The sequence below is a fragment of the Cydia splendana genome, chromosome Z (genome assembly GCF_910591565.1).
Source record: "Cydia splendana chromosome Z, ilCydSple1.2, whole genome shotgun sequence".
Classification (NCBI taxonomy): Eukaryota; Metazoa; Arthropoda; class Insecta; order Lepidoptera; family Tortricidae; genus Cydia; species Cydia splendana.
In genome coordinates this window covers 36,149,268-36,175,640 of record NC_085987.1, presented here as the reverse complement: position 1 = coordinate 36,175,640, position 26,373 = coordinate 36,149,268, and the positions used below count along the sequence as shown (strand labels likewise).

General features: G+C 40.6%; 1 protein-coding gene across 1 annotated transcript; it reads right to left on the bottom strand.

Annotated features, from left to right (window-relative positions):
* Positions 1–6,222: 6,222 nt before the first annotated feature.
* LOC134804677 (protein zer-1 homolog) lies at positions 6,223–23,883 on the bottom strand. Its single transcript, XM_063777795.1, has 8 exons — positions 22,583–23,883; positions 22,305–22,507; positions 21,998–22,169; positions 20,508–20,669; positions 9,439–9,600; positions 8,882–9,031; positions 8,436–8,688; positions 6,223–7,996 (listed from the first exon to the last, which is right to left on the bottom strand). The coding sequence occupies exons 1-8, from the start codon at positions 23,582–23,584 to the stop codon at positions 7,815–7,817; spliced, it is 2,286 nt and encodes a 761-aa protein (XP_063633865.1). The 5' UTR covers positions 23,585–23,883; the 3' UTR covers positions 6,223–7,814.
* Between the last annotated feature and the right edge of the window lie 2,490 nt (positions 23,884–26,373).

Here is a 26,373-nt window from a genome sequence, read left to right as displayed (position 1 = left end):
CTCCTTTACGGTCTTGTGGACGTACCTTACTACGAACTTCAGTACACATCTGCGCCAGTTTTCAGAAATGGTCGTGCCACCGTGCACCGATCTTTTATTACGGACACTACTATTGTAGCCAATAAATCTGATATCATTTTGAGAGATATACTTACGAATAAAAATAAATTTGATAAGGTAATTATTTTTCTGTTCCAAATTTATGTAATCTTAAGGTAGGTATACTAAATATTTCCAGAATAACCTCGTCTGTTATCCCAGAACAAGCAAGGTATTTTCTGTAAGTATCCAAAGGGAGCTTAATTTTTGGTTGTAATTTAGTTTTCGAGTGCATCAAAATTGTGTTGTGAAGTTTTGGGAACACATAGGTACACGATATCATTAAACACTTGCATTTGAACGCTTATTCACGCGAACGAGTGTGGTTGCCAACGGGTTGGCTACCATAATGTGAAAATGAAAGACTAAGTTTAAATAATTTATTTATTTAAAACATGCAATCTCTAGAACGACATTTCCTTTAATAAAGACAGTGTATTCGATATAAATAACAGCTTTAACATTAAAGGAATAAAGTTAATCCAGATGATGCATCTAACAAATAATTTATATATTTTAGGCTATTTTGTTACTAATATAATAAAAATAATAAAACAATGTTTGATAATAGTTAAACTCATGTTTAGAACACACATGATTATCAAATTAGTTGCAAGAGTTGCTCTCGTAACTAGCGTAAACAGCTTTTATTTTAACAATTGGGCGGAACAATTATTCAATTTGCCTGACATTGAACAAAGGAGCTTCTAACACGAATAGAAAGCACAGAACATCCTAAAAGATGAATTCAGAAAATCAAACCAAATAATAATCGCAATAGAAAAAAAGCACTCAAGATTCAGGTGATTCACTATTTACTAAAACTTGACTTAATCAAAAAAGCATAACTGAACGGTCTAAACAATTAGGAGGCGAATAACAACTAAAACAAAAATACAAACAAAGCTTAAAACTATTATATCATCAGACGAAATCAAAGCAAATGAAATAATTACATCGCGTTGTATATTTAATGATAATTTGATGTTCAAAATTTATAAATTATAACTAAACATCTAAAAACGAAGCTACAGTGATAAAAATGTTATATGCATATACTAATATAATATATCCTCACATCTAAGAACGCTGATCACAATTACAATTTTATTTAATATTGTATGCTAAGAATCTTAAATTAATTGTATTAGGTCCATGCAAATGTAGAATATAAATTACAGGTTCTATTAGGTAAAGTACCAGTAGGCGCTAAGAATAGTACCAACTCTTATTTTACAAATTAAAACAAGTACTTATAGAAAAATCATCATTTCAATTCCATTAGGGACAAAGATCCGGTTAAAAAAATACAAAATATCATCTAAAACCAACAGGGATAAGTATGAAGAATACACACAGAGGGAGGATGGGTGTCAAGAGATGGGTAAATTATCCTGCAAGATAGAAGTGATGTACGAACTAAATGCTACCTGCCAAGGAGGGTATTTTCGTACAATCCCATTTTTTATTTACATAAACATCAGTGGATGCCACTAAGTATCAACACCGCAGTATTAAATTATTATCAAAGTCAAGTAAAAATTAGACGACACAATAGCATTTAATATGTATTCAAATAGCAAATAGCTTTTGTCTTGCAAGACTTAGAATAACAAGTGTACGAATCCTCCACACTTTTCCCTACTTCATTTCATAATTTACGTGACGCTCTATGCGTACGTAATTTATTGTTACATTGAATTATAAAATGTGTCGGTTGGTCGCTTCGCGGAGACAATTTTTAAACGAAGTAGAGTTCCAGATTAATTGCACCTAAGAGACAATAGGTAAACGAATTGTATTAAGTTCATACCATCGCCCACAGTTAACTGTACATCGGTGGACCGTATGCCTTTTGTAATAAGGTCCACCGATGTACAGTTAGGAGCGTTGTTGTTTGTACACGTCCGACCGTCCGAGTCCTGGTATCATCTCCGCCAAGCCGTCTGATGGAATAATTTTATATCGCCTTGACCTTTTACACTAAAATGTAAATTTAAATAGTCAGAACTTCAACACGTTCCTCGTCCATTATATCCGAGTGTTGCAACCTCGAGTTGATTCATTAAATCAGGGGTCTCCAAACACCGGCCCGCGGGCCAAATCCGGCCCGCGACACGTTCCAATCCGGCCCGCCGACACCAAAAGCGAGTGCCCACTGTCCGGCCCGCGGGAGCCACGCTCTAGGGGTTCAGCATTCATTGAGAGTGGAACTGTTCCTAACAGCAGCAACCAGACACCCTCCCCCGGCGCCGGCGCAAAAACCGACGGTGGCCCGCGCGTAAGTTTCTGAGGCGCAATATGGCCCTCAGGTAAAAAAGTTTGGAGACCCCTGCATTAAATCATGCCGTTTCGCATACAAAATATTCAAGTTGTCTTAAGGACTAAATTTAATTCTCTGCACTCACAGTAACAGGGAACGTGTTAATATATTTTTTATTTGCAATATTCATATTATGATCACTAGTAGACGTTATCTCGTTCAAAAAGGTTTACGAATGGCCAATTAACTGTGTCCACGATAGCATATCATTCGTTCATATTCCTAACTTCCTTCGCTCGGTCAATAGTATTTCACTCAATCGTTCCCGCGCTCGGCTCACGGCTGCTCCGAGCAATCATTAAAGGCAATGACCGAGGAAAAAACGCCTCATCTGCCTCATTAGGAAGCGCCAAAGTGATTAGTGCCTTTCGCTGTCATACATCGGTTTTGTTAGACAGTGAGAATTCTGTACGTAGAACTATTACAGATGTAGCGCATAATTATTGTTTTCCATCGTATTTTCACGGAAACGTACGAACGTGTCTTGCTATACATAAAGTACTGAGGTTGGCTGAATTAGCATGACGCATACGAACGTTTCCGAGAAAATACGATGGAAAACAATTATGTATATATTAAACAATTAAGTATCCTGTAGCTTTATTTTATTGATTAATATTTGATATAATTTTTCAACGAATCGTTGATACCGATTTATCACCGTCGCTACATACACGTACCTATAGATCCTTCATATATTTTGATTCAACTTAACCTACAATTATCGAAAAATATAATGTAAGTTAACTAGAACGCGGTCGGGAGTCGTTATCCTACGTGCCGCCAAATCCCAAACACTACAATAAAAACGTGTATATAATTCCAAACTCGACCATTTTAATAATCTTTGTAAAATAAAGGACAGGGTATAGAAGTGTCCTGATATAGTTATTTACGATACAAGTGCGGAAAAGTGGAAATTCGAAACGAGTGGCGATAAATTAAAACACGACCGAAGGAAGTTGCGAGATACGAGACACGAGTTGCGAATTACTTATTCCCACGTGTATCGTACAACGTTTTACAGTACATATGACCCTTTAAACCTTTGACATACGCACGGAAAGTGCTGTTTCCTGGCTGTTTCCCGCACTAGTGCGGGAAAGTAGGACCATATGTACTGTAATAGTCTCTTCTTCTTCCTCGCGTTATCCCGGCATTTTGCCACGGCCCATGGGAGCCTGGGGTCCGCTTGACAACTAATCCCAGGAATTGACGTAGGCACTAGTTTTTACGAAAGCGACTGCCATCTGACCTTCCAACCCAGAGGGGAAAACTAGGCCTTATTGGGATTAGTCCGGTTTCCTCACGATGTTTTCCTTCACCGAAAAGCGACTGGTAAATATCAAATGATATTTCGTACATAAGTTTCGAAAAACTCATTGGTACGAGCCGGGGTTTGAACCCGCGACCTCCAGATTGCAAGTAGCACGCTCTTACCGCTAGGCCACCAGCGCTTCTGTACTGCACTGTAATGTACTGTAATAGTGTACGATACAAGTGCGGAAAAGAGGAAATTCGAAACGAGTGGCGGTAAATTAAAACACGACCGAAGGGAGTTGCGAATTACCTATTCGCACGTGTATCGTACAACGTTTTACAGTACATATGGCCCTTTAAACTTTTGACATACACACGAAAAGTGCTATTTTACGCACTAGTGCGGGAAAATAGGGCCATATGTACTGTAAAAAGTATTTTCAATTCGTTATATTAGAAGTTCATACAGACGGCTTTACAACTAATATATGAATACATAATCTTTATACTTCAGGTCTACCGCTTAACTAGGACAGTTGACGAGTTGTAATGGTTGATTACTAGTGTGGTTCGGGATCTGGAAGTAAAAAATTAATACTTAACAAAAGACACCATCCCTGACTGAGCTGCCTTCTTCTACTCGACAATGGTTCCGTCACACAGGCGCGTTTTCCGGGCGGGGCGTGAGCGCAGCGTGATCGTTTTATATGTAAAAGCGGCTCGCCCCGCTCACGCACCGCCCGCAAAACGCGCCTGTGTGACGAAACCTTAACCGCTGCCTTACAACTCAAGTACTTGACAAACCTCTCCGAGTTAAGCGGTAATGGCGGTCCCTACATCGGTTCCGATCGGGGCTGGACTTCGATTCGCGCGGAGCACTGAATGCTCTTAACTAGCTGCTCATACTTGTTGTTATACCGTTATGCTAAAGTCTGTTTAACCTTATGTTCGAACAAGGCTCGTCAGTCGTCGACGAGAAGGACATTGTATTCATAGTTTTGTCAGGCAGGAGTGTAAATTTAGCCATATTATAATAATTGGATTAAGTAACTAGGTGTCAAAATCTACGGTGATCGTAATCTAGATATAAATTAAGGTATCCGTATCCAGAACAAGGTTGTGAAAATATATTTTAAAATAGTATCACATCTAACACTACCGAATGCTGCCCGACATAGATTCCTTGTTACATATAGTATTATATGCGATCTGCTGCAGTTATGTTGGTGGGTTTATAATAACTAACAGTAAGTCACCCAACTGACCATTGACCATATCAAGCCATGAGGTTTACAAACAGTCGGTTGATTATGTCATTGTTGGTACCACTTTCTTAACTAGCGCCGTAATCTCTACACAAGCAATATTTAAAATAATTCGGTTTAGCTGCATTCTTTACAAACAACAATTTGTGAAGTATGACGACATTTCGGGAGACAGTTATTCAACTCAATACATATCTCAATAATATACATATCAATTGCCTAAATATCGCATATCGTTATTATTTTATGTTATTACAATTAGCGTCCTTCGTAAATAATAATGGCTTTGAAATACATGTAGTAAAACATTTTCAATTTTGATTCATAATAATAAGTAGGTACAACTTGATTTTATAGCACTATGTGACATGTATTTATTTACTTATTTTAAATACACAGAGTTTAGTGTAATTGTATTAATACTTTTTCATTATAGAAGGAATTGAAATAAATATACCTACAGTACCATAATGTATGTACACAATTAATACACTTAATATATAAACACTAAAAATAACTCACTAGTCTACATATAGAATAAACGATATAATGACATGTGCTACATATAATTTGTTTCGGTTTCAACAAACAAGTGTAGATGTGTAGATTTATCTATAGGTGCTTTCACGATCATTGCTTGGAGTAATATGTGAATTACTAACCATCATTCTTGAACAAACTGTTAAATCCCAGTGCAAGCATATTTTAAATAATGTATTATAATTGACTGTCACATTATTCTCATCACATGCAGGGTTTCTCCGTCACCGATACCTTAAGTCTCCAAGCAATGAAATGTGTCACTAAGCTCGATTTAACGCCATAATAAAACCCGATTAGATGTACAGTGGCCTCGCTCGTGCAGACGGGAAACGGGAATAAAGTTCAAATCCCATTAATAAATTCGTTTACGACTAATTCCTGCGGGAAAGAGCCCTGTTAGTGCTGGTCGATGCCATGGAGTACCCTGCTGGCGGGTGTTCGGTGACTCGCTGCTGAAGTTCACTACTGTTTATGCCGTTCACTAAACTTATCGATTCTACGGTATTTCTTGTTCTTCTACGTTGTGCCACAAAGTTTGAGGTAAATTCAATCACGTTTCTTTTTTAGCATGCGGTAACACGATATTGACAACTAAAACTTATCTAAAACATTAAGGCCCACTTGCACCATCCCAATAACACGGGCTTAAACGGTTAAACCGTTAACCCAGTGTCAAATTGTACTGGTAACCATGGTAACTCCAGGTTTAACCGGTTAACCCGGGTTTAGTGGAATGGTGCAAGTGGGCCTAAGTCTGTTAAAGTAATACAGTAAGATTTTTGAATATATCTTAGATACTGTTGTTCATTCATATTATGTCCTGATAATTAGCGAACATTTAACACCTGTACAACACGAAAAGTTATCAACCTCAACTTTATTAGATCGACATCACGACGTGAAGTATATTTGTTACAAGAAAGTTATGAAGGGTTCTGAACCCAACATTGCAATCTAGATTTCAAGATACTGAACGAAAGCGCTGGAAAGTATGTTTTTATGGTTCAGTATATCAACATAATTTGACAGCGTTTGGTATTAGAAAATACATTTGCAGAACTGTACACAGCAGCGAGTTCACCGTTGAAGAACATTCACCATTCAAAGAAAAAGGTACACTACTACCGCTTTCATAAGTTACATCGTTGTAGTCTGGTCGTCAGCTTCAATCTTATGATGTTGCGGTCAACATTTCGATGTGTACTAGGTACTACATTGCGGGCATTGCTAAATGCATATAGGCATTTTTGCTTTTGTTTTGCTTGGCAGAGGAAAAAATAAGTGGTTAATAAGGTGATAGATTTCGATGTAACTTAAGTTTGAGGTTTTGCAACGAATTTGTTTTCCTTTTCAAGACCATAAACGCCTAAAGGAGGAGCGAGGTGTCGTGCCCGTATCATCTATATTTCGTTTTTTTTTAGCATTAGAAAAAGGATAAACAATATTTACGTGTCTTTTTACTGAAAAACACTTTGGAAAATAATTCACAGCAAATATGTAACAATTATATAGCATCTTATATGATGATTTACATTATTTTGGCTTCATAAGTAATTGTTACTATTTTGTTAGAGTTTTTCAATAAAAAGACACGTCTGATTGTTTATCCTTTTTATAATGCTAAAAAAAACGAAGTATAGAACCACCAAATATGTCACAGCTCCTCAAGTTCATTCTCTGTTGCATTCAAACTAAATTTCGTGAACGGCAGTTAAATTATGTGTAGATGGGGGCCTTACTCACAGATGTACACCTAAAGCAGATTACTCTTTCCGTCTCATATTTATAGTGTTACATATACTTAGCGCATTGTTCGATTTAGGTGTACCTTCGTGGTTTTATTAAAGCAAAAATTGCAGTGATTGAATTGTCGAACGAAATATTGAATAGTAGAAAGAGACACAACAATAGTCGTGTATAGACCTGAACTTATCAGCGCCATCTTAATTTAAGGATTCATATCTCCATACTATTTTACATGTGAGTGCGACTCGGTTAATTCATCATTTGTTTCAATCGCCTTTCACTACAATACAAGACTTGATGATTGAAAATCCAGTCACCTTAAATTGTAAGGCGCCGTGCACTTCCATCTAATTGGCCTGGAGATTATTTTTACTTTGACAGTTTGTAGTAGTAGTGACATTTTTGTATAAGGCGAATGGCAATGAAAGGGTTAAGACAGGGGTCGGTCAGCGTGGTAAAGATCTTAGTTATCAGAGGTCTGGGCCTGGGTTTGCCGACCCCTGCCTTGAGATACCTTAATTCGTCGCACGGGGCTAATCTTCCAGCCGAGGAGTGATGTCCTCGAAGTACTCCGTTAGTTAATTGTCCGGGGAGAGAGGGACGGGCAGCGGGGGCGTGACGCGGTTGGCGTAGCGCGCGCAGTTCCCGATCACGGTGCAGGCGAGGTCCTTGATGAGCTCGTACGGCGAGGGGTGGTTCAGCAGGTCCACCAGCAGCTTGAGCCCGCCCTCGGCTTCCACCAAGCCGCAGTACTTGTCAGCTGAAACGTTACCAACAATAAATACCTTACTCGGGTCAAACTACTTATTTATCTTGTTGTTCAGATCGCAAGATAATATTTAAACCCCATTTCATATATCATTCCATGTAAAAAAAAATAGCATTTAGGTATAAGTTGTTTAGTTACCCTTTTTAAAATGACTTCAAAAAAGCAGGAGATTCTCAATTCGTTGGTAGCTTTTATTTATATCATAGTTTTAATGCCGCGAATTTTTATTTTTATTTATTTACCATACAACCCTTAGCTCCACTCCAACACTACAATGATGACGTAAGAAGTGCATATATTCCAAGCGGGCAAAACAGACAGTTCAACATCATTGACACTGACAATAAAATTTTGCGAACATATTAACTGTGCCAGACGCTTTAGCTTTAGTGCAACAGACTCTTAAAAATGTTCGGTATTTGTTGCTTACGGTAGACGGTGGTGAGGTTGGCGAGCGCCCAGACGGCCCAGTGCTGGCACTGCGGCGTGTGGTGCGCGTGCAGCAGGCTGAGGATGGGCTCGAAGGAGCGGTAGTTGATGTTGCGCTCGGCGTGCAGGTCCCAGCGCTCCACCGCGGCCGCCACGCGCGCCAGCACCGCCTCGCGCTCCGGCTCCTCCACCGTCCACGCCGCGGGGCCATCCGACGCCATGTGCGCCAGCACACCCGCCGCGTTGTAGCTCACCTGCACAACAAATGTGGACATTTTTAATTGTGGATTAATTTTATTGGTTTTACACATATTGTATATTTTATTATTTATAGTATTTTAATTCGTTTTAATAATATGCCAGTTGCGGGCGCAGCTTCGCCACCTCGACCGCGTCGCCCAGCAGGCCCGCCATGTTGTGGCGTCAGTCTAGTATACCGCAGCATACCTCGATGCCGTCGCTGGAGGACTCGAGCAGCTCGTAGAACACGGACAGGAACAGCTTGTTCATGAGCTGCGGGCGCAGCTCCGCCACCTCGGCCACGTTGCCCAGCAGGCCCATCATGTTGCGCAACAACTCCTCCTTGTCTGGGAAGCTCTGCGACAAACAAACATGTCATTAATAAGATCTGTCAGTGTTCTATCTGTGAGATATATCAATTAGAACCAGTTGGCTTCACACTGAGTTATCGATTGAAAATGGGCGTCCATCGAAAGGCCTTTGCAGAGTAAAGGGTGGTCGGCTCTCTGGTTAACCTTTGACATTAAAAGCGCCTGTCGTAAGCGCCGATTCGCCGAAACATATCTTAGAACCATCTCGACAACACTTTCATATAAAAACACTCAAATCGGTTCATCCTATGGGGTCACAAGCGTTAACTTATAACACCCCGCTTTTCCCGTTGGGGGTTATAACGAACTCGTTTAGTTATATTTTTAAATAGGTACGTTTAATGTGTTGTCACACGTCTATTGGGGTAATGTAGTGAGTAGTTAGAAGCCAACCTTCAGGCAGGCGAGGAAAAACTCCATGCCGCGGTTGTCGAGGAAGCGCTGGCAGTTCTGCGGCGTCTCGTCGGTGACGTTCCACATGGTGGACCAGGCCACCTCCAGCACGTCGTCGCACAACCGCCGCTCCAGCCGGTCGGCGATCAGGTTCAGCATTTTCTGTAATCAATTTCGTTTTGAGAGCTCATTTCGACGTGTTTGTATTTCCAATATTCACAGAGTAAGATTACTACCCACATTGTGAAGCATATGATATTCGCGGACACCGTACATTGGCGTTCCTAACATTAACAAACATAGAAGAACAGTTCAAGTAATACAACGCGAGCCACACACTCAGTAGAATCTCAGTTTAATATACCTACAGCCATGGATCACCTCGATGTACTAAGTAGAGCATAGAAGATAAATCGCAGTCATGACCTTACATATAAGCGCATTATAAAATGTGTGTAATATTTTTTTCTCTCCAATCTAAAAAATTAATAATAAACATAACGAATTCAGTTTATCGAATAAAACAAAAAAAATAGAAGCTATATTCATGTTGCAGCAGGAGGTGGAGCATTGATATTTTTTGCAACATAATCATCAATATCATCATTGATCCTTTCGTATATTGTAGACGAATTATGATATAACACCGGCGAGACACCGTTTTAGGTGGCTGAATAAACCGGTGCGAGACCGCCTGACGACAGAGATTTGCGGGAAATAGTACTTCAAACTGCAACATTGTTTCGAATAATGCTAAAGTACAATAAAACTTCTTAATGTTATCTCCTTCATATTAATTGAGGTGGGTCGTAATACATTCGCAGTTGCGCGGCAGCAGCTACAAACTATATTCGTGCATTTATAAAATTTTTAAGTGGTTACCGTTTTTTAAGCCTGATTTAGTGTCTTGCGGCTGAGCAAAGGCCTACCCTCATTTCCTCCGCTCGACCCTGTCAATAAACATTTCTATTCTATTCTATTCATTTCTATTTTCCTACCAATTAGGGTAGAATGCGTCCAAGTCGTCCCGCCATTAATGTACAATATTAATACAGCCGCATTTATCGTGCGTAGTACGTCTTACAACGTCGTCATTGGCAAAATCCCTCCTGCCAATACACACAAGAGGGGAAAGCCATAAAAAAAATAATAATAATAATAATAAAAAAAAAAAAAAAAAAAAAAATGACGCTGTCAACGTCAGTCGTGTTTTTATAAATTTTCTCAAATTATTTTCTAGATTTTGTATTTACATGTTGCTTTCTACATTATTTTTATGAAAAATATAACCCAAGACTGCTGCGTACTATTACATATATATAAGGGTTATAATTGGCCATAGAATATGATGTCCTAACATGTACGACAAAACTCCCTGTGAAAGAAAATGCAAACGAGAAGCAAAACACGAGCTCAACTAGCGTCTCCACGAAACGCACGCCCACCACCCCCGTCCGCATCATCCGTCTCCTCGCAATCGTCGTCGGGCGATGAATTCGCCACCGCGCCCGACACCAGCGAGTCGAGCGATGAGTGCGGGCCGCCGCCACCGCCGTCACGACCACCTGCGCGGCGCGGGCGGCCACCGCTGTCGGCACGCTTGGGGCCTGCGGGACATCCTGCCCCGCCCACGGCTCCCGCTGCCGGTGGTGTAGTGCGTCGCATGCGATGGTCTCAAACCATTAATGAGAACGTCATGCGCGCCTACTATGGGGCTACAGAGGGGGGAACCAACTTATGCGCGTACCGTGTCCGAATGCTTCCACTGTTTCAGGCCCTCGAACCGACCATCGACGTGACTGCGCAACGACTATCGGATCAGGTGCGAGTCATCCAGCGGCAAAAGCGGTTGGATGACTCGACACTTGATCGGCTTCGCCTGGAGGCTCTCTCTGCTCGCGCAGCTTCTACCTCGGCGCGGGATCCGCCCGCCACGTCGCCGGATCCGGTGCCGGCACCCGACCAGGCACCGGGGGCGCCGCGGGTAGATCTCAGTGCCGACGAGGAGGAGTTCGCGCAGAGTGTGGGTAGTACAGCCAATGAGCAACTGAGGAGGACTCTGGACGAGGCGATTACGCGGTACCGCTCCACACCCGATACTAGGCCACGATTACCACGTTTGCCTATGAATAGACACAATCTAGCGCTAATGGGAGCCCTAAACGCTTTACTAGAGCCATATTTGCGGACTAGTAAAGATTTAGATGATACGCACGCGATCATGTATTGCGGAGCCATCGCGGCGTGCCGTGTTGCACGAGTCAAGTTTCCGGACTCTGAACGTGCACCTAGGACCGCCGGAGGTGCCCCCGCATGGCAAATACGGATCGAGCGACGTATCAGCTCTTTTAGGACTCTTATCGCAAAGCTGATCTGCTTCAGGGGGGGCAACAATCGCCCCCGAGTAATGCGCTTTGTAAACCAGGCATTCGTGGGGACAGATATCAGGCCCCGCGACTACATGGCCAACGTTACGGAGCGCATCGACTTTCTAAAGCAGAAAGTCTATGCATGGGCAAACCGTATTCGCCGCTACAGAGAGCGTGTGGACCGATTCCAGCAGAATCGTCTTTTCCAGAGTGACCAAAGGAAGATGTACCGAAAGTGGGAGGAAACCAACCTTCGTGCATCCGACTCGCGGCCACCGGATGCTACTGTCATGAATGACTTCTGGCGTAACATCTGGTCGGTGCCTGTCGGACACACCGAGGGGAGTTGGATGAGTGTTGTCGAGCGTGAGTGCGAGTCCATTGAACCTATGGGGGCAGTCACCATCAGCCCCGATGACGTAAGTTGTGCCATCCGCACGGCCCAGAACTGGAAAAGTCCTGGGCCGGATGGATTGCACAACTTCTGGCTAAAATGGTTCCGATGCTCGCACTCCTACTTAGCAGCACAATTTCAACAAGCCCTCGAACTTGGTTCTCTCCCACCTTCCTTAACAACTGGTGTCACCTTCCTGCTCTATAAGTCCGGTAGTACCACGGAAGCGAAGAACTACAGACCCATCACATGCTTGCCTACACTCTACAAGCTCCTTACATCCATTTTGAGAGCAAAAATCAACGCGCACATTGTCGCAAACAATATTTTGGCCTCTGCTCAAAATGGATGTAGGGTTGGGTCCCGTGGTACTAAAGAGCTCCTCCTCATAGACATGACCATCTGCCAACAAATCCGGCGGACCAGGGGGGCCCTCTCAGCCGCTTGGATTGACTACAAGAAGGCCTATGATTCGGTGCCTCATTCATGGCTGGGGAGGGTCTTAGAGCTGTACAAAGTTGATGCAGCTTTGAGAGCCTTCCTAAGCGCGTGTATGGGGCAGTGGACCACAGTCCTTCGTCAACCAGGAGGCGGGGATGACCGACCTGGCCCACAGGATTTTATAAGGATTGAGCGAGGAATATTTCAGGGCGACAGTCTGAGTCCGCTATGGTTCTGCCTAGCTCTGAATCCCCTCAGCACCTTGCTGAAGGATTTGGGACTAGGTTGCCGGCTTCGGAGAGAGGGTGAAGTTATTTCTCACCTTCTGTACATGGATGACCTCAAATTATTTGCACCAAATACCCAAGGCTTGTTGGAGCTACTGAAAACCACCGAAGTCTTCAGTAGTGCCATCAACATGGAGTTTGGTGTCGATAAATGTGCGGTTATGCATGTACAGCGGGGGAAGGTTGTAAATTCAACAAATTTACAACTTTCTGAGACAATGTCTTTCAGGTCTATCTCTGAATCAGAGACCTATAAATACCTTGGTATGTCACAGTCGTTGGGTATTGAGGACGAGGGTATTAGACGGTCGGTGAAGGAGCGCTTTTTCAGTCGGCTCACAAAAGTCCTTAACAGTCTTTTGTCAGGAGGCAACAAAGTGCGCGCCTTCAACGCCTGGGTAATGCCTCTTCTCACATACTCCTTTGGCATACTAAGGTGGACTCAGACCGAGCTGGACGCCCTGGATCGGAGGGTCCGGTCACTGCTCACCACACATCGCATGCTACACCCACGCTCGTCAGTTATGAGATTGTACATCCCACGGAAGTGTGGAGGCCGAGGCTTCCTAAACGCCAAGGATCTCCACAACCGCGAGGTGTACAATCTCAGGAATTATTTCCTTAACAACGAGTGTGGGATGCATCGTGATGTGGTGGCAGTAGACAGGAACCTCACGCCGCTCTCCTTGGCAAACGAGAACTGGCGCAAACCTGTGGTACTAAGTACTGCGGATCGCAAGGCGGCATGGGAGAGTAAGGTGCTACACGGGCGGTTCTACAAGGCCCTCACGGGACCCGATGTGGACCTGCTCGCGTCGGTGAACTGGTTACGATTCGGGGACCTCTTCGGAGAAACCGAGGGTTTTGCCTGTGCAATTGCGGACGAAGTGATGATGACGAACAACTATCGGAAATATATCCTGAAGGACGGTACGGTCGACATTTGTCGGGCATGCCGCCGTCCCGGAGAGTCACTCAGGCATATCATTTCCGGTTGTTCTCATCTTGCTAACGGTGAGTACTTGCACAGACATAATCTCGTAGCCAGGATTATTCACCAGCAACTTGCTCTTCTATACGGCCTTGTGGACCGCGAAGTACCGTACTACAAGTACTTACCTGCGCCTGTTCTCGAGAATGGTCGTGCCACGCTCTATTGGGATCGATCTATCATCACTGACAGGACTATTGTCGCCAATAAGCCTGACATCGTGCTGATAGACCGATCGCAGCGCCGGGCCGTGCTCGCCGACGTCACCATCCCCCATGATGAGAATCTCGTGAAGGCCGAGAAGGACAAGTCCAGCAAGTACCTAGACTTAGCTCACGAGATTACCGCCATGTGGGATGTTGACTCGACGATCATTGTTCCGATAGTTGTGTCAGCGAACGGTCCAATAGCGAAGAGTCTCGACCAACACCTAGAGAGACTCTCGCTGGGTGGTTGGATCAAGGGTCAGATGCAGAAGGCGGTAATATTGGACACGGCGCGTATAGTACGTCGGTTCCTCACTCTGCGGCCCTGACCACCGGCAGCTTGGGCCAAGCTCCGCTGCCGGCGGCACCCTAGGTTAGGTTTTTTATAATGTGTTTATATGTATTTTTTATTGTTTTGTAAGTGTTTTTATATTTTACTTTTATATTCATATTATAACAAACCTAACTTAAGACGAAAAATAAATAAAGATAATAATAATAATGCCGCATACATCTGACACATCCAAAATACATTACAATATTGTATTAGCACATGTCAATAACAGCACAGCGTAAAGGTCAAAAGGTGTTTTAATACAAAGCGTCGCCTAATACAATATCTACACAAACAAGCCCGCCACGGGTAGGAGTAGACTGGCGACACATACTCAATAACTTCTGATCAATACAGAGTATACAGACCTGTAATGGATATCTTAAGTACCTGCTAAGAAAACGAGAATGTATTTAAAAATATACGCCCTAAGTCAAACTTCTTGGTGGGCAGTGGCAGAATATTTGACATTAGGTATATGTTATGTGATAACAAATATAATATGTTTCATTTCCCTAATTGCCAAAGTCAATCTCACATTTAAGACTTTAGCGAACCCCCGTATCTTATACCTTTAAACGAGCAATTCTTGTATATTTATTTATATATATATTTCGAGGATTTCGGAAACGGCTCTAACGGTTTAGATGAAATTTGCTATATATGGGTTTTTGGGGTCGAAAAATCGATCTAACTAGGTCTTATCCCTGGAAAAACGCGCATTTTTGAGTTTTTATATGTTTTCCGAGCAAAGCTCGATCTCCCAGATATTACTTTATTATGTTATGCTTGGTGATACCCAATTACGCTTCTATTTCGACGCTCCTTTTTTGAATGTACTGTACCATCACTATGGAAACGTGCCTACATTACTCCAGTCTACAAAAAGGGAGCTAAAACAGAAATAATAAATTATCGGCCTATTTCAAAATTATGTATTCTGTCCAAAGTTATAGAAAAATTGGTTTTTATTCAAGTCTAAAATGCTTTTAAGAACTCGTTTAGTCCAAACCAACATGGCTTCCTTCAACGCCGATCCACAGTATCCAACCTTATTATGTTAAATGACTACGTGACCCAGGCGATGCATAGCGGGTACCAGGTAGACGTAATTTACACGGATTATAGTAAGGCATTTGATAGAATCGATCACGCAATATTATTATCGAAGTTGAGTAGCTTGGGTATCAGTGGGGACCTGCTCAGGTGGTTTAAATCCTATATAGACAATAGATCTCAGGCTGTCGTCGTGAACAACTACATATCTGGCTGGGTAACAGTGCCAAGTGGTGTCCCGCAGGGATCTATACTGGGACCATTGTTATTTAACATATTCGTAAACGACATAGGCAAATGTATCGTTCACTCTGACTTACTATGTTTTGCAGACGATATGAAAATCTTCCGAAGATTAAAATCTGTTGAAGACTCTCTTCTGATCCAATCTGATCTCACGCGGCTTGACGAATATTGTCGATTAAATAAGTTAGATCTAAATCCATCTATGTAAATGTTATTCAATCACGTTCTCACGTCAACGTAAACTGATTTCTATCACTTATATGATTAAGGGCCAATTCTTGAATAAAGTTAATTCTATTAGGGATTTAGGTGTGATACATGATACTAAGCTTCAGAGCGCTGGTGGCCTAGCGGTAAGAGCGTGCGACTTTCAATCCGGAGGTCGCGGGTTCAAACCCCGGCTCGTACCAATGAGTTTTTCGGAACTTATGTACGAAATATCATATGATATTTGCCAGTCGCTTTTCGGTGAAGGAAAACATCGTGAGGAAACCGGACTAATCCCAATAAGACCTAGTCTGGGTTGGAAGGTCAGATGGCAATCGCTTTCGTAAAAACTAGTGCCTACGTCAAATCATGGGATTAGTTGTCAAGCGGACCCCGGGCTCCCATGAGCCGTGGCAAAATGCCGGGATAACGCGAGGAAGAAGGACATGATACTAAGCTTCTGTTTGATGTGCATATCGATAGCATTATAAGTAGTGCCTTGAAAACCTTAGGGTTTATACTCCGTAACTCTGCTTATTTTACTCAAGCAAAGACGCTTAAATTCTCTACTATTCATTAGTCAGGAGTAAACTCGAATATGCGTCTCAAATTTGGAATCCCTGTTATGCCACTTATATAGATAGGATAGAAAGAATCCAGAAAAAAATCCTGAAACACCTAAGCTTTAAGCTGAAGCAGCCCTGTGACTCTTCTAACTACCTTAGGATATGCAGGAAGCACCATCTTACTCCACTAAATAAACGGCGAGAGATTGCTGATATTGCCTATATGCTAAGTATCACCAGTGGGTATATTGATTGCCCTGAACTGCTATTTAAACTTTCATTTAATACGCCCGCCCGATCTAAACGTTACGCTCCCCCCATCTGGCTCAAACGTACTTCATCCAATTACAGACAAAATAGTTTTTTGTGTCGTGCAAGTCGTAATTTAAGTATTTTATCCAGAGATTTGGACATTGATGTATTGAATAGTTCCATTCCTTCAGTGAAGCGAAAATTAGCGAATCTATTTTTTAACCCACTTTGATCCCGATTGTTTTGTTTTCACATTCAAGTAATAGGTATGTGATTTGTCTGGGTGTTAAGTATTTACGTATCCTCTATTTTTACTGTTTGTATTGTTAACAGTCCATCCTAGATAAGTTATGAATGCTATAAAATTAAGTGTCTTTTATTTAATATTTTCTAAATGTATAAAACGTGGTAGCATGTGTGAAATTGCGCGCAAAGTTTGATATATTGTATACTTCATTTCTATCTGTGAGTACCTGTAATTGGCTTCGTATTGTTACCTAAATCTATATAATGTTTTTGCAGCTGTTGGTACTCCTTACAAAAAAAAACGTTATGTATTAAGTACATTATTCTTTGAAAATCAGTCAAGTTGTGTAGGTAGAACTTTCTAAGGGCACACCCTCGCGCAGTTAGGGCTGATTTAGACGGCGCGCGAACTCGCATGCGATTTTAGTTACATATTATACGGACTGTTGGTTACGTCCAATTCAACCGATCGATCAAAAACCGCAATGTAATGAAACTCGCATGCAAGTTCTCGCATCGTCTAAATGAGCCTTTAAACTGTGGAGTGAACTGTCGCCTGCGATATTTCCGGACCGATACGACCTTGAAACCTTCAAGAAAAGAGCGTACTGCCATCGTAAAGGCTAGCAACGCACTTACAACCCTTCTGGGTTCCATGGGCGACGGTAATCGCTAACCATCAGGCGATTCGTCTGCTCGTTTGCCTCCAATATCATAAAAAGAAAACACCACACACACACAGTTGAATGGAAACACTTTCGTGCAGAATGTTTGGCCAGATGATTTGGAGTCAAATATACATACAACATCCGTTTTTCAATGTCATACCACTAAAAACCTAAGTAATATATTACAAGACCGAAATCAATGGGATTATTAAAGGCTATGAGAAAAAGTTACTATTGTAGCAAACTTATACATTCTGTGGGAATAAATGCTTATGAAAGTTCGCAAGTGGCGTTACATAATGAACATGAACGGCATGATATAATCAACGGCACCTTAATAGAATGCCATTTGTTTCACGAGTGGTGCAAAGTTTGTGACTTTGTGACTATTGTAACCCCAAGGGCGGCGCGGCGGCGGAGTTATTTAATTATTAGCGCTTACTGGGTGCATGGGCGAGTCATTTGCAAGAGCCGCTGTATTGAAAAAGACACAGCTAGGCTTTTTTTCATTAAATATCCTATTATGACTACTAAGCTTCTGTCAGCGACATCCATCTGCTTAGATTGATATTTTCCATGATAACAACAATTCTATAATATCCTCCCACGGGATTCACAGTATCTCTGTGCCAAATTTCACCACAATCGACTCAGCGTTGTAAGCAAGACGGTAACATACATACGGACAGACAGAAAGATTTACCTTCGCATATTAGTAGGGAAGTAGGGACTAGTGCCATTTTTGCAAATTTCTGTCCAAATTAAATATACTGATACATGCTTTCACTGTTGCCTAAGTATAAGATTGCAGCATTGCTCAAGAAGTTTAACATTTCTAAGTACACCTATTCTTTTATTTAATAGTCGGGTAACTATTGTAAAATAAACAACGTTCTAAATACACAAAATCATTTTCGCACCCAAAATTCCGGGGCATGTTTATAACCCTCGTTTGGATCTTCAAAGAGTTCGCCTTCCCACAGTACCTATACCGTATCTATATGGTCAGAATTTGCCAAAGTAGATTTGAGCTCAATCAAAAAAAAAGAGATTGGGGTTGTATTCACGCAAACTTGTAACGAAATCACATTTTTCAATTAAGCATGGCATTTGTAAAAATAACGTTTGATAAAGAAAAGGATCAGTGGCATCCATTAAAATTGCAAATTGTAAATTCGCAATGCAAGCTAGGCATAAAAAGTAAGCAAGTACATTCTCAGTCGGTCTATAAGTTCTGGCACAAAGGTTTTTACTGATAAAAAAGTTATAGATAGGTTATATTATCTTATATATTTACCTTATTATTCACATATAATGATTTAAAAGCTTATTGGTAAATTACTTAACTTAATTTGACGTAATTTACTGTCTCAGTTTTGCATAATTTTAAATAATATTTGAAAAGGAGTCATAAAAACACCCCATAAACACGCAAGGTAGGTAACAATTCCTATCTCGACGAATCGAGTCCTTTACGCACTTATAACTCTGTGGCTGTGGCCGTCATACCGGGGCCTGTTTACACATTGATTAGTGTTTGGTACGAGTTTATAGGTACATTTGCCTCTAATCAAAAGTTGCAAATGTATGATCTCGCAATAAACACTAACCAATGAGTAATATAATAAAGCCCTATTTAAAGGCCAGCTACATTTATCCCGCAGACACACTTACCCGTATTGACCTTACTTGTTTAAGTTTCAATACGCACCATGATAAACGGGTATAAATAGGTATATTATAATTATTACTAAAGAATCATTGCTTAAATTTAATCTTAAAGAGAAACTACTGTTAATAGGCACCTACCTACCCACACTATACCTATAATTATTTAATTGCCTATCCTGTAATAGATTAGTGATCATAGTGAATCGTTGTAAAGTACGGACATAAAATAATTAAAATATATTAAAACCGAGCGTACGGACATAAAATAATTACAATATATTGAAACCAGATTGTAACGCGCTGAGCATACCACCATCGTATTGACGATATATTGTTTGGTGTTTTGCGTAGACAAAGATTTTCTGAGTTATAATTATTGAAGCTATATATAGCTATTGTTTCAGCTATTGATAACATAACTTATTTATTAGTTAGTTATTGCACAGATAACTTTAATGTAAATTTTATTTATTCATTGGTTATTTATTTTCTGTAAGTAGTTAATTCTGTTGTTTTATTAATTTATTAACGATAATTTCCTATTTCGCGATTTAATAATACGTTCCATAAAGAAAGTGTTTCTTATGACTAATACCATCATCAATTATCATCATTCAGTCTGAACTGTAAAGATTCACAATATTCACATGTCCACAAAATGACAATATACTCTGTTCATTCCATTACTTTAAAATTAACAAACTGTGTGAACCAGGAAAGACCAGATCAATGCTGGCGCAAATGAGACACAGCAATCAATTCCAATAACTAACTGAATAAATACTCAAAAATATAGCATGGCTATACACGGTATCGTCTTGGGTCGTCCCGTTCGTTCTCTCATTCTTCACTCATTCTAACCCACCAAACCCACGAAAGCCACCGACGATTGTGACGAATGTAGAATGAGTGACGAAAGCAGAATAGGACTAATTTAAGAACTTGACGAAAAACGAATGGGACGACCCAAGACGATACCCTATACACGTGATGCAGTTTTAGAAATATAATTTTTAAATAATAATATAGTTAAAACTACACACAAATCAGGCTACGAAAATAGCACAGCTAGAAAGAATATTGTAAAACAGTAATTTTAAATAAGAATTGCAAGGTATATAACAAGTTTACTAACCCCTATCGCGCCATGGTTGCCCAGGAACTGCTTCTGGGTGCCGTCAACCTGGCAGGCAAGCGAGTTGAGGAGGTATATCGCTATGCGCTGCACGAAACCCTCCTGGTTCACGTCAGCCACTCCATTCAGCAGGATTTGCACTACCCGCTCGTATTCAAACAGCTGAAACGTGACCAATAATAATTAAAATACCTAATATCTAAACCACAATACATAATAAAGTTATTTCAGAAGACAGAAATCTGGGGGCACGGCAGTGCCCCCGCCAAGTCGAGCAATACAAAGAGGCACGGCCGTACCATCCTTTTCTCGAAGCAATTCAGGCCATTTTCGACGTCCTGTAATTTTGTGCTGGCTAAAGCTAGAACCCTGAATTTTCAGTGACATATAGGGGTTAATATGCTTTACATATAATCTCAAAAACATTCAATTTGAACTTGTAGTTTATTAAAAATTATTTTACGTCAAAGTTCCTTAATTTCGACACTGACACACTCACCGATCATCATAATTCTAAGGTACTTCTAGCATACCCACAAGCTTTAAAATTTAAACATAGGTAGTTTTCAGTGTATCAAGCCATAGAAAACCTAAAAATATTGCAATATCAGTCACGTTTTAAAGATCTAAGAACTGCATAAGTAAGTTTGTAATTCCATATAAATATATGCTATTACAAAGTTACTGTTGCAGTTAATACAAATAGTAGGTAAAGTAAAGGTACACTACGATGTACGATGTGAGTATGAATGAAGATGTGTTTAGTTATGATATGTGTATACATAGTATAGGTGTGAGTACCCGAAAACAAGGACTGCTTACAAAAAGAGATGAGATCCCATCAAAAACATTACATGTAAAAAGGTGCAAGTCTTGCAACACTTCTACTACAAAAAAGTTTTGAGATGTAATGTGAAACCAAGTCGGTTATTTTAATCAGTGCCAGTAATACATATAATGACTTGGCAATCGCACATAATGCTTTACTCGTACCGTACTCGTAAGTATGTGTAATGCTCAAACTGCAATTTTATTAGCGCTAGCGTTATGTTTAATTAGAAGAATTTTTAATAGGTGACGATGATCCTTATGTCATTATGCAGCCGTGCGATTGCCAGGTCATTATATGTATTACTGGCACTGATTAAAATAACCGACTTGGTTTCACATTACATCTCAAAACTTTTTTGTAGTAGAAGTGTTGCGAGACTTGCACCTTTTTACATGTAATGTTTTTGATGGGATACAGTTTTTTCAGAAGATAGCTACTAAAAAATGTAGTTGTAAATGTTTATTAGTGCAGTACGATACGAAAATGCAGTTTTATGGTTAAACCCAAATAATATCTTTTATGAGTGAGATTTATATGGTTTTGCTCTATTTAAGTACTAGTAAAAAGACACTGCAGAAAATATATGTCTCTCGGCACTTGCGACTTGATAGATAATAATGCTCCACACTTGAATACATAATAATTAATTAGTACTTACAACATCTGTTGGTATTTTGAACTGGCACAACGTGAGGCACCCATTCCTCATCATTGTGTCATCACCAAGGTGAGCCTCCATTCCATCTAAGAGAGCAGTGATTATTCGCTTTTTTAGCCTGATACCTATGCGCCCTTTTTCTTTCCCTTTGACTATGTAGAAAAGTGTTGCACTAGAAAAAAAATACAATAGTATTTAATACCATTAACTTATACTCATAGATGGTCATCTAGTAACCACATTCATGTTTCAATCCTAAAGCAAGGAAGACTGTATATTAAATAAAGCAAAAATTCACTCCACTGACCTGCCAGATATCTGTATATGCTTTTCTGAAACATGTTGATCCATAGCATCTAGGACCACTGCTAGTGCTCGGCCTATGTAAGCATTGTTCTCATAGCGGAACAAATAATAAAGGTCATTGAGGACACGTGTAAGAATAGCTGGCCTTTCCATGTATGCTGCTGCAGCAGTCAAGATTTGTTCTACATTGGCATCACCAGTTATCTAAAAAAAATTATAGTATTTTAGTAACTGCCCCATTTTTAACAAAAAACCAACAGCGGTTCAAAATTAACTCACCACTTTGGCAGGAATGTCATGCCTTTTGCAAGCGCCATGGTGTGTCCCATACAGCCCCAGAAACTCCAAAGGCCTGTTGACACGGGCAGCTAAGCCAGGTATATCACATCTCACTTGGTCAATATCTGAAGTACCTTCACTGTTGGACACTGCTGCCGCCCCAGAGCCCGCAAGATTAGTCCCTGATATATCCAAGGATTCCAAGAGCGTAAGATTATTTATAAGTTTAGCCAGTACATCATTTGGTTTGAAATATTTCCCATGCCTATCATTAGACTGCGAGATATCTAAATGTCTCAAAGTATGCAAGGTGGCTATCCAATCAATAACATCCTTTGTCCAGTGCACACTGTGCAAAATCAAAGATCTCAGGTTTTTCAAATCTTTTAAAACCCAAATGGTGCTCGATGAAGTGGTCTTCGACAAGTCTAAGTGTGTTAGATTAGTCAGTGATTTTAAAAGCAGTAGTGGAAACACTGCAAGTCCTCGGCGGGTGAGCCGTCTCAAATTAGGCGCATCAATTATATATCCTCTCTGTCGGAAGAGAGTTTCGTCTTGTGAGAGAACATATGTCAGAGGCCCCACCTTTAGAGAGACTAGGTTTTGGCTGTTGCTGTTGATGATGTCCAGGGAGCTGGGACTAAGATACTCGCACTGGACCACTTCGAGCTCGAAGGGCTTGTGCTCCATGAGGCAGCGGAACCCTTCGTCCGTGATGCGCGAGTTGCGAAGTCTCACCACGGACAACCTAGTGCGTGTTCGGTCACGGAATATGTTCGCTATGCTATCACTTACTCTGTTGCTCTTCTGGTATGCCTCCAAGAACTTTTCACAAATCTCTGAAGGTAGAATCACATCGTCTTTCAACTTACGCCATCGAGTGTTCGGATCCAATGTCGTAATTATATTTAGATTATTAACGATGTAATTCATACTAATGTCGAACAGCGTATCAGGTGAGCTGTCGTACAAAGAAAACAACTCCTGCCCCGACGACATCATTTTGATTGTGTTGTATTATATTATGATTGGTGAGGGTATACTTTAGGAAACGGAGAAATGAGCTCGCAGTGCCATCGTTGCGTTTCCCTTCGCAGCAAAGGTTTCTACAATTCGTTGAGTAACATAAAGAACTACCTACTTGTAGTAAAATTTAAACAATTACTCCACGGATGCAATATCTCCTCGATCACAAATAAAATCGCGACGCAACAAGAAAACCAATCTAATTTTTTAGACCAGAGGACTGTCACTCTTGTCTAGAAATTGTTTAGATATTAAAATAGTTTTACAGATATGGCAACACTAAAGGGTATTCATACACAAGTTGTTGGTTATTTATAAGCTTGTGTAAAAAAATTATTTTACGCTTTTACGTGTAATTTTTATTTTATTTCATCAAGTGAAATTATTAGTTTAACAAAATCTATAGTCATCATTGCCATAGTTTTGTTTGGTCAACAGGATGTGGTGAAATTTCACTATTCGCCATCCACAGCAGTATCGCACGCACGAAATTGATCGCGTGTTTCTGGCGGCTATATTTTACGGTTTTACAACAAAACATAAAGGAAAAATTGCTACAGCACAACTATAGTTGGCGTAACGAATTAATAACTATAACTACAGACCAGTATTATATACAGACTTTCATTCGGTTTCCGTACGGAATGACAGGTGGGAACGGGACGTCGCTCTACACATGCATAGCGCTGTCTCGCCAACGTCGCGATGTTTTCTCCGCATGAATCTAGTATTAAAACTGGATCTGGCATGAGGGTGGGGAGAAGTGACCGAACAGGATAGTCTTATGTATCTTTCAATAGGAGTAGCAGCGAAAGAGCTATTATAGTTTGTCCTTGTCACAGTCTCACATTTTATTTGTTCCCCACCGTTTTTTAGTATGGATTATGATGGGCAACAAATGAATTCGACCAATCACAGTGTCGCGTTTGCGTATGTTTTGTCCCTCACGGAGGCACGCGTATACCACTTCTATACGATCCTACCTTCTATGTTTCTCCGCGATCATGCTAGTAGCAGGCGTGGCTCACTCCGCGATTTCGTCGCTTTGCTACAGGTAGCTAAAAGTACATCCGTTCCACACCAATTTTGGTGGCTAGCCATAAGCCGCGCGTGGCGCTGTCGCCACCTAGCGGCCATATCTGTCCTGATCGTAACAGACGCGTTTTGTTAGAGAGTGAGTCTTCTGTACCTAGTACTATTATTTATTCTGTGCTAGTAGTCTGGAGCATGTCTGGGGGGGCTTAACCAAATAAAACATAAAAACTAAAACATGTGCATTTTCGCAGAGATAAGACTTAGCTAGATCGATTTTTCGCCCCCGAAACCCCCCCATATAGCAAATTTCATCGAAATCGTTAGAGCTGTTTCCGAGATCTCCGAAATGTATATACATATAATTATAATAAAATAAAGCGCTCCAGCCTTTTATGAATTATTGCAGTCTTCTTTTCTTAGTAAAAAAAGTCCTATAAAGTGTTGTAAAGGTACTCCCTTATGTTTGTAATGTATGTACATGATACTTACTAATATAATTAAATATAATTATAACTACGGAACCCTTCACTGAACATGACCCGACATGCTCTTATCCGATTTTTTTAAATTAAATACATTGTCGATATGTACCTAAAAAATAGTAGGTACATTGTGTATTAAGGACGGTAAACAAGAATTTACAAACGAGTGTGAATTCATTTAATTAACCCATTATAGACTAGCGGTGCTGTTAAAATTGTAACAAAATCATCATGTATTATATACTAGTGCTGCCATCTGTTAGTGGCTAAGCAAAACCTTGTACCTCGGTTAACGGTATATTTAAAAATAAAATTAGTCTGTTTGCAACTGTCAACACGAGTTTTATTAGGTTATGTGTCCAGTGCAATTTTTTCACTAAAATTAAAGTAAAAGCGATCAGATTAGTCCAGAATTATTGTTCAGTTGTGTAGTGTAGTTTATTTGTTAAAATGACTTCAAATTTCATCGCGAATGTGCCAAAATTGAAGGGCCGTGAAAACTACGATGAGTGGGCGTTTGCGGCCGAGAATTTGCTCGTCTTGGAGGGAATGACTGATGTCATCCTAAGCAAAAAGGAGGGCGACGAAAGTAAACCAACTACGGCGGCAGCGACTGCAGCAGCTGAGACGTTGGATGCAAAAGCCAGAGCGAAGCTAGTTTTAACAATCGACCCGACCTTATACGTCCATATTAAAAGTACGAAGACCACGAAGGAATTATGGGACAAGTTAAAATCGATGTTTGATGATCGAGGTTTTTCCAGAAAAATTACCCTTCTTCGTAATTTAATATCAATTAGGCTGGAGAATTGTGATTCAATGACGTCATACGTAACTCAAGTTGTTGAAACATCACAGCGGTTAAAAGGTACGGGATTTGACATAAACGAACAATGGATTGGATCGTTACTGTTGGCAGGATTGCCGGACAAGTTTTCGCCAATGATAATGGCGATCGAACACTCAGGTATTTCTATCGACGCAGATGTCATTAAGTCGAAACTGCTCGATATGGAATCGAGTGAACCGCAGTCAAGCGGAGCGTTTGCAGTAAAAGGTTTTCAGAAGAAACCTGGCAACACTAATAAAAATGAGTCTATGGCACGAAATGTCAATGTCAAGTCGTCGAACAAGAAAAACATTATTTGTCATTTATGTCACCAGGCGGGTCATTACAGAAATCAATGTAAAATGATCAATAAAACTGAAAAACGGAAGCAATCAAACGCATTTAGTGCAGTATTTTTG